The sequence below is a fragment of the Dermochelys coriacea genome, chromosome 21, assembly GCF_009764565.3.
Source record: "Dermochelys coriacea isolate rDerCor1 chromosome 21, rDerCor1.pri.v4, whole genome shotgun sequence".
NCBI lineage: Eukaryota > Metazoa > Chordata > Testudines > Dermochelyidae > Dermochelys > Dermochelys coriacea.
Window position 1 is genome coordinate 681,097 of NC_050088.1, and position 9,646 is coordinate 690,742.

General features: G+C 43.9%; 1 protein-coding gene across 12 annotated transcripts; it reads left to right on the top strand.

The window, feature by feature from the left end:
- Positions 1-428: 428 nt before the first annotated feature.
- Positions 429-9,646, top strand: SIKE1 (suppressor of IKBKE 1). Of its 12 annotated transcripts, none has more exons than XM_043500299.1 (7): positions 429-435; positions 5,017-5,183; positions 5,269-5,374; positions 6,158-6,300; positions 6,712-6,825; positions 6,952-7,013; positions 7,504-9,646. In XM_043500299.1, coding segments are annotated over exons 1-7 (672 nt in total). In that variant the 5' UTR covers positions 429-434; the 3' UTR covers positions 7,583-9,646. The 12 variants fall into 12 exon arrangements, with proteins under 12 accessions (XP_043356234.1, XP_043356237.1, XP_043356236.1 ...); XM_043500302.1 differs by having other exon boundaries at positions 7,525-9,646; XM_038380252.2 differs by lacking the exon at positions 429-435 and adding an exon at positions 4,107-4,262.

A 9,646-nucleotide genomic window follows, 5' to 3' on the forward strand; every position in this document is an offset into this window, starting at 1 on the left:
TGGACTTTTGAAAGGAGATCCAGTATAAATCAACTTAAGAGACAATGTTGAACCATACAGTTTACAACCACCCCTATCAAACAGACCTTGGGAGAGACTAGCTGCACATTTATGCAAAATCAGAGGACATCATTATTTGGTTGTACTGGACTATTTCCCCAGGTATATAGAAATAATGTAATTAAAGACATAAGATGTTGCAGTGTTACTGAGAAACTGAAGTGCACTTTTTCTCACTTTGGTCTTCCGGAACAACTAGTGGTGGATAATGGACCACAATTCACTGCAGCAGAATTTAAGTCATTCCAAACTAAAATGATTTTGATCATATTATCAGCGAAGCACTTTACCACCAAGTGAATGGAGAGGCTGAGAGAGCTGTATAGATAGCTAAGAAAACCCTACAGCAGGAATATCCATTCTGTGCTCTTCTGAGTTACAGATCAATCCCAATAGCAGCTACTGGATATAGTCCAGCACAGTTCCTGATGGGAAGACAAATCAGAACCGCTTTTCCAACTTTGGAAAAGAATCCATCTTCAACATGGCCAGACATGAAGAGTGGCCAAATCAGATAAAAAGGCTAAAAGAGTTTATGAACACTTTTACAACTGATGTCACTCAGAGAACTGGATGGAGAAAAAGGATGGACAACTCTAGCTGTCGTGATGAAAAAGAAGTCAGCCCCCAGATCATATGTAACCGAGACCAACAATGGAGTTCAGTAGAAACCATCCACATCTACAGTTTATTCCTCAAAAAGAACAATCAGCAAAGTAAACTCTGTGGACGGTAGAGGGAGAACAAGAAAACTCGAGGATTCCAGATTGACCACAGCCCGTCATTGCAACTAATTGACAGCCAGATGACCAAGATGCTACATGTTCAGGTCATGTAATTAGAAAACCAGTAAGATTCAGACTTAACAGAGTGATATGTACTGAACTTCAAAAACCATGTGATAGTGTAAATATTATAAATGGTAGGAATGTGAAACTTAAAGGGGGAAATGTATTATATTGTTCAGCCACTAGGTGGAAGTGTGTGAAATACCTTATTTAACCTCAACCATGCCTGGAAGAGCATTAAAGGATCTTATGATGAATGCATCTGGTATGTATAAGGAAGCTCCAGTGACCAGCCCATATCTGGTACAGAAGTACATGGCAGGCCTGATCATCCAAACCATCTGCACGTGCAATTCCCACTGAAATCATGAAAGACTTTAAAAATTGGGCCTCAAAATGGTAAACTCCTGGGGAAAGAGACTGTGTCCCCGTTTTGAACAGCACTGAGTAGGATGTCAGTTCTGTACAAATTCTAATGGAGTGTAACTTCATAGCATGCAAAAGATCCTACATTTCAAACATGCTCATATACAAGCACCTAGAGGCCACAATCAGGATTCAGAGCTGCACCGTGATAAACATTGGTCACATATATAATTATATATTGATACGATAAAAAATATATGCATCTTACATAGAGTTTATCAGCACTGGTTTGGGGTGTGCTGCATAACTAAATGTGTGACCAGGTCACTTGTGAATGACAAACTCTCCCAAACTCATGATGATGAAATATCCAGAAAGCCTGTACCATCATGTATATAAGTAGGGGTACAGCTGCCTCACATTGAGTTGTATGTCTCAGAAGATGCACACCAGATCCACCCAGGCTCCAGTACTTGAGCGGTCTACTCTTCATGTTATGACACTTATTGCACATCATTGTGATACAATATTGTCACTCATGTTTTGCAATTGTATTTACAATAGCACCTCAGAGTTACGAAAACCAGTTACAAACTGACAGGTGAACCCACACACTTCACGTGGAATCAGAAGTACGCAATCAGGCAGCAGCAGGGACAAAAAAAAAAAGAAGCAAATACAGTACAGTACTGTGTTACACGTAAACTACTAAAAAAGTAAAGGGAAAGTTTAAAAAAGATTTGCCATGGTAAGTAAACTGTTTCTGTGCTTGTTTCATTTAAATTAAAATGGTTAAAAGCAATATTTTATTTCTGCATAGTAGTTTCAAAGCTGTATTAAATCAATGTTCAGTAGTAAACTTTTGAAAGATCATAACATTTTGTTCAGTTACGAACATTTTGGAGTTATGAACAACCTCCATTGCTGAGGTATTCATAACTCTGAGGTTCTACTATACATAGATGGTCAAGTCAAGGTGTCAGTCTCAGTGTCTTAACAAGTCAACAGCTGAGGCAAGGACACTGTGCCAGTCCAAAAGTGAACCAGGCAGCCCTTGCTGATGAGCCCAGTTTGCAAGTATGTGGCCTACATCTTCTAGCTGGCCGCAGTGCCAAAGGGGGTGTCAGGAGCGCACCACATATAGTCGTTAGCAACACATCTGATTAGGGCACATCTGGAGTGATTGAGCTACACCTAGAGATGGGATGACATCACACAAAGGCACGATGATATTGTGATGCTGGCAGGCCAGATGCCAACTCTTGCCCAGGCTACAGGCATTCGTTAAGAACTGACAGACTCATAGCTGGAGTCCAGACCCAATCATCTGTATGTTAGTTTTCCTCAAAACAGCTGTTAGTCTGATAAGAACGTATCTAGTGTTTAGACTCTGTGAAACACTTGTAAGCTGCTGCATGCATTAATCTCACTTGCAATGGCAGCATTCCATGCTTTAGGAAAATATGTACATTTGGCTTTTATAACTTTGAAAATGTTTCTTCTGAACTTGTGATCACAGGCACAGGAATGGTCCCCCTCCCATCCAGAAGGACCAGTAATCTCATGGGCTATCAAGGCACAGCATCTGGTTAACAGCCTTATCGCACCTGGGAAATGCTACATGCAAGGAAGCGGAATGAAGGAAATAAAACAAAACCACAGGAAAACGTTTAGCCTGTCTGCATGCTGACCCGGCTAGCGACCCCCGCAAAGACGGAGATTACAGGGCTGCCTCCTGGACGTGCCCTGCCAGACACATGGCCTTGGCGATCGCTAGCACGCTCAGCAATGACAATTCGTTTGTGTTGCTCGCTTTGGCCTGTAACAACGAGCCACCTGCGATGAGTTGCTGCAGCAGCAGCTGCCGGCTCCCAGCTGCCCAGGCTCAGTGCCTGGTCAGAAAGTGAAGCATGAAGTAGAACCGGTCTATCTAAGTGTGACCTTAGACCGCACACCGGGTTACCATGCCCACCTGAAGAACACAGCAGCTAAAGTTAAGATGCACAACAATATTCTTAGCAAACTGGCAGGTTCGTCACGGGGTGCTCGTGCTCTGACTTTGCGAACATCAGCTCTTGCCACCTTGTATTTGGTGGTGGAGTACTGCGCACCAGTTGGGAGTTGACCATCACACACCCAACTGGTGGATACGCAGTTACATGCTGCTGTGCACATCATCTCCGGCACCCTGCGTCCGACCCCACTCCCATGGCTTCCAGTTCTGAGCAATATTGCTCCTCCTCATATCAGACGAGAGGTTCAAGTTACTGGGAAAAGTACACGCCAGCTCAAGCCTGCCACTGCACAATGACCATTTTAAGCCACTAGTGCACGTTTGGTGTCATATCACCCATTATGGTCTCATCCGCCACGTCAGGATGTTAGGGCAGATGCATTCTGGTGAGAGGAATGGATATCTATTATAATCTCCAACCGGTCCCTCATCGCCAACCCCACAATCTGCCCGCCGGGTTTTGACCTGCCCCGTCGCCAATGGTCCCTGTTGAACAGGTTCCAGACCAGGTAGGGCCTCTGTACAGCCAACCAGAGTTGCTGGGCCCTCGTGACAGCCCTTTGTGCGGCTGCGGCGTGACCCAGGCGATGCTGCACGTTGTCGATGAATTCCTGCTGACTGGGTCCAGCGGGGGCCTGAAGACCTGCATCACGCCACTGCTGATGCCATCGCTTGGCTAGACAACTCTGCACACGCTACATTAATAAAAGCACCTGGCCCCAGGACTGACGGGCTGGGGACCGAGGCCCAGGCCCGCGCAGGCTGGGGTCACGGGGGGGAGCGGGGTCAGAGGTCGGGGGTTACCATGGGGGTCCCCGCCCACACGGACCCTCCGCTGCACCAATGACTGCGGCGTGACCCCGAGCGAAGGCTCGGGAGAGATCTGCCCGCGCGCTCTTGCGCTCAAGCCAGGGAGGATGCTACGCATGCGCAGATGCCCGGAGCGCGGGGGTGCCGAGACCCGTCCTGGGGAGATATCACGCATGCGCTGTCCCCCGGGACCGGGTGGGGACGCGGAAGCGACGGCTGAGGAGGTGAGTGTCCAAGGGCTGCCCCGCCCCCATCGCCAGGCCGCCCTACGGCTGTGGGAGGGGCCTAAGCGGCGCCCGTCACCACGGCCTCGGGCAGCCGCCCGAGCCCTTCCCCGGTCCCTCGCGGGGAAGCGACTGTGAGGGCGCGGCCGCAGGCTCTGGCGCCGCCTCAGCACCCTCCGGCCGGGATTGGATCTCGTCCCGCTCGGCCTGGGGGCAGGTGTAGCCGCGCTGCGGGGGTGTGTGTGTGTTGGGGGGTGGCTGTGCTGAGGGGGGGTGTGTGTTGGGGGGTGTGTGTGTGTGGGGAGGGGGGTGGCTGTGCTGGGGGGGGTGTTGGGGGGTGGCTGTGCTGGGGGGGGATGTTGGGGGATGTGGGGGAGGGTGGCTGTGCTGGGGATAGCGGGAGAGGTGGGTAGGTTCCTAATCCTCTGGGATTGTCCTGGAGTCTCCAGGAATTAAAAGATTAACCTTTAATTAAAGATAATATCATGTGATGATTCCTCTAGGAATTCATCCAGTAGAAGTTGGCAACCCCCGGGGTAGCAGCGCTATGGCAGTTCCCCACATGTGCTGCAGGGGCGAGGGGCAAGCCAGCAGGCCGGGGGCAGACACCCCCAGCGTAGTGTCCTCGGCATTCCGGGCCTCCCCAAACATGTCCCAGGCCAATCTCCTGTTAATTCGCCTGACTCAGGAGGGCCCATTTCCTACACGGGAAGCAGGTGCCTGATATGTACCTACTACCGCTGTTTGTTCTCAGTGCTCACTATGACCTGCACAATAGAGAAGATCTTAACAGATGCCAAGACCTTGCTTGAAAGGCTGAAAGACCATGATAATGCAGCAGAGTCTCTCATTGATCAGTCTACTGTTCTCCATAAACGGGTGGCAGCCATGAAGGAGATTGGAACGTCACTGTCAGAAAAGGTTAGTGCAGGAAACACCATTCTTCTATGCAAAAGAGTTATACAAATGTTTTATCCTTGGTAAAAGTGTCCCTTTGTTTTTCAAGTACCAAGAAGATGCAACTGATCTGAAGGACACATCTAAATACAAACCTCACATCTTGCTATCACAAGAAAACACACAGATCAGAGACTTGCAACAGGAAAACAGAGGTTAGTAGTCTAGATCTACATGATTGCTCTTCACACTTTAATGTCTAGAATCTTTAGAATAGTAAATTATATACCTATAAACAGCATAACTTGAAAGGGAATGCAGATGCGCTAAAATACCTAGCATCTTGTGCTTAACTGTATGTGCAAAGGTAAGGCATTGCCAACAAATATGACTTTACATTTTACCTAGTGGCTTCTTACAATTCTTAAGTGGTATAACTGAGGGAAAGTCATTATGATTTGGAACTTTCTTAACCCTGTGACTAAGGTCTCAGAAGAAAGAGTCCCTTCAGTGGAGTTTCTTGATGGGGTTTTATTGTGAAGAAAGTGTGTTAAAGGTGGGAGCTTAGAAACATGCATTTTGGAAGCACCTGTAATGACTTGAGGAACAATTAAAATAAAGGCATTCATCTCCTATGAAAAGGCTATTGCTTCTCTAGAGCCTATTATATTGAATAAAATGTTTGCTGTATAAATAAAAGTTCAGGGTCCTGAGGCCAGTAACTTTTCCATTGTAGTGCAATGTATTGGTTTATTTCTCTCTAGATTGTAATTAAATGAGCAATTCTAGGTGGAGGGAAATTGGGTTGCTTGAAAACTTTATAGTATGTTCTTTTTAAAGTAACTTAATTGAACAGGAAGTGTGGAGATTTTGTCCACCTGCTAGGAACTTGCCTTTATTAAGTCTGTGTGTATAATGGAAGGTAACCTCATATAACTGTAGTGCGGAAGGTGCCTTTCAAAATTGTTGTTTCATGATGATTGTATTGTATGTTGTAGAGTTGTGGATCTCCTTGGAGGAACATCAAGATGCTTTGGAACTTATCATGAGCAAGTACAGGAAGCAGATGTTGCATTTAATAATGGGAAGAAAAGATGTGGATGCTGAGCCTGTCCTAAAAGTGCATGTTGCTCATTCTGTGGTAAGTTGGGGAGGGCGGTAATCGTTATTTTACCTATTCCTGCCAAGTGTTGGGAATAAAGTCTGTACTTTAAAAACCCTGTGCTCTGCCACTATCATTTACCTTTATGCTTACTTTGTATCCTTTCCCACAAACAACTCTGATCTGAAATACCCTTCCTGATTCCCTAAGCCATGGGACTTCCTGCACCTTCCGTTCCTTCCTATAAACACTGCAACAGTAACCCAGAGTTCCATGCCAACTTCAGCTTAATTAAAATCTACATTTTAAAAAGGAACTAATAAAATACGTAAACTTCATTCAAGAAGGGACAAGTAGGACTACTTGTAGCTCTTGGAAAAGTATTTGGAAGATGTAAAACAGTACCGTTGTCAACTGAGCATAGTATTGTCCTGCTCAATGTATTTGCAGGAAATTGAGAGTCACGTAGACAGAATCTGTGAGATGGGGGAAGTGATGAGAAAAGCTGTTCAGATGGATGATGATCAATTCTGTAAAATTCAGGAAAAACTAGCCCAGTTGGAGGTAAGATCTTGGTCTGGCGGTGAAGTTGATTGTGGGATGAATCTGTTGCCTACTCATACTCACTAAGGGTAAATCTAAGTTTTGGGATATTGACTGATTCAGAGAAATCCTTTCTGCTTCATACAGGATGTGACCCAGACTGGCTTTTTAAAGGGAAATCCTAACTATCTCTTTAAATTTTGCATACAGTAAGTAAATGTTATTTAAAAAAAAAAAAAAACCTCACCAAATAGCAAACAACTTTAGAAAGACGCATCTTTCTATATTTAATATTTCTGTAGCAGTCAGCAACTAGGATTTTACTTCATAGAGGCTGCTGTTTTGTATAAGATGCACTAATCCTGTTCTGAAATGCTTTCTCTATTTATGGAGAGCAGAAAATAAGAGACGGAGGGATATCCCATCTGTGCTCACTATTTTTGTGTATTGGGCACCAAATTAAAACATTTAAAAGTGAAATAAAGAGCACAGCCCCTATGCCGCTCCATTCACCCAAGGTTCTTCTGTGGTGCGTGGGGGGGTGTCTGTATGTGTAGAATTAAGAGAGAGAAAAGACATCTTGGGTTATTTAGTTCCCCTCTCTGCCAGTGCAGAGATGTTCCCCACTGTACAATTTCAGTATGGTAGAGCTCTTTAGTACTGTCATTTTAATTATGAATTAGTTCATTTCTGTTTTAGCCAAAATATCGATTTTTGCAGCTTGAAAATAAAGAGCTGCGGGAGCTGTTATCCATCAGCAAAGAAACTATCGAGGTGAGGCGAGAGGAGTTGCCTGACATTGCATCTCAAGCCACACAATAACTCTCTCTCCAAACTCTTGACTTTCAAAACTCTCTATGGAAACCAACCACCGTATAGGAAAACATTTTCTTAGTTCTGTTTTATTACTTCATGTGTTTCCTGATATCCCTGTCTCATGTCACCCTCTGATGGCAATGGTTTGCATTGCTGCTCAGTCTTAACAGAATACAGCAGCTTAACAATGAGGTATTTATGCAGCTATACTCCTTGCAATTGTTTGTTTCCTCTCATGAAGAGTGTTTCTGGATCAGCCCCAATGGGAGACATCTAACTCTGTGCAAAGCAATTCAAATTAACTTTACCATTCTCACTTCATCAGTGGTTATTGAGCATTTTACAAGTTGTGATTTTTTTTTCTTATAGATATGAGTGAAAGCATTTATTGGAGAAGTTTTCTTGTAAATGTTAAACATCACACATCTAATTTTGCTTTAAATAACTCTCCATGCAGCATTTGGCTGGATTAACAATGTCACTTAGCTACAGACTCTCTGCGTTTTATTGTAAACAGACCCAGAGAATGGCAGAGTTGTAATTTTGCATGTTTTCTAGCTCTTGTGTTGGAAGGAGTGAACACACCCAAAGCCCCAAAAACTAGGTAATGTTTAAAAGCATCACTCTTAATCCAGAAACGATAATTTTTTTAAATGCAAGCTTTCTATCCCTGTTAGCAAGTATTAAGAAGATTTATTTTCATGAATTAATACTAAACGTCTCAGTTCTAGCAAGAGTGTAGTTTTTACTTCATCCTCTTCTGAGAGTGAGGTTTTTGTTGGACAGGGATGTAGGCCTTATGTTTTTGATTGGGAGAGAATTTCTTCCCTCACCCAAGGACATCTTTGGCAAGTGTGAGTTGGGTAGAGACGAGGGATTTCTGGAAAGGACAATAATGGGAGAAAAATTCTCTCTTCTCCTTTCTTCTATCTCAGTTGAAGAATAAATGAAATAACCTAGTACGCTATTTTTCTGAATAACTCAGTGCTTTGAGACCAGACAGAATTTTTCTGTATTCCTCTCATATCTGGGAGACTTCAAGGTCATTTTTACCATAGCACTTCAGGATAGAGATGCAAACAGAATTATTATTTATTATGGATTTTGCTCTTATGGTAACGTGTGATGTGAGATTGACGTAAATGCATTCCACCCTCATGACACTACACTGGGTTGTACAGCAGCTTGATTAAGATGTGGAGTTTAAGAAATTGGAAGCTGAGCAGCAGTTGCCTTTTCAATCATCACTGAAATCCTTACTAGGAAGAGGGGTCAAGAGGGTGCTGTTTTAATGAGTACTTCTGCTATTCCACCTTTCTAAACGTAAATGTTCACTGTAGAATTTGTGACCCTAAATGTATTGTTGTTTGTGACTTAATGCTATTGGAGGGATTTCCAGAAGAGCATAAGGGTGCTTAACTCTCATTGAAGTCACTGAGTTAGGTGCCTAGCTGTTGAAAATCCAGCCTTTCATCACAGCACCTGAACTTAGGTCCAAGAGCAAAATACCTCCCTGTCGTTTCATTTCCCACAATTTATCTTCCTCAGTGGAAGTGCTGAGGAATAAGTTGACAACTTTCTCAGACTCCACCTCCTATATGACCATACTGCAGCCACCAGGACCTGGGATCCTGAGTGCAGAACTTGGAATTGACAGGAAAATTGCTGCTACTCTGTGCTAGACGAACATAGACTAATTAGTAGAAACTGGTTCAGCTGTTCCTTAGCACCAGTTGTAGCTTTATGCCTTTAAATATGCCATCGGTGCCACTTTCAGTGTCAAATGAGTTCTTATAACGAGCAGATACGTGCTCAGTCTGTTTGATTCTGATTTACACTGTAAATATTCTAAGGGAGGAGATACTATAAATAAATTACCGTTACTGTGGTGTGCTACGATAATTCTTTCTCTCATTTGCCTGCTCTAATCAGCCAGCCAACTTGAAACAGTTTTCTTTACATCTCAGATTTATCATTTATGTATACTGGCTTCTTATTTTTCTTGAAATAAATCTCTTAAAGCACA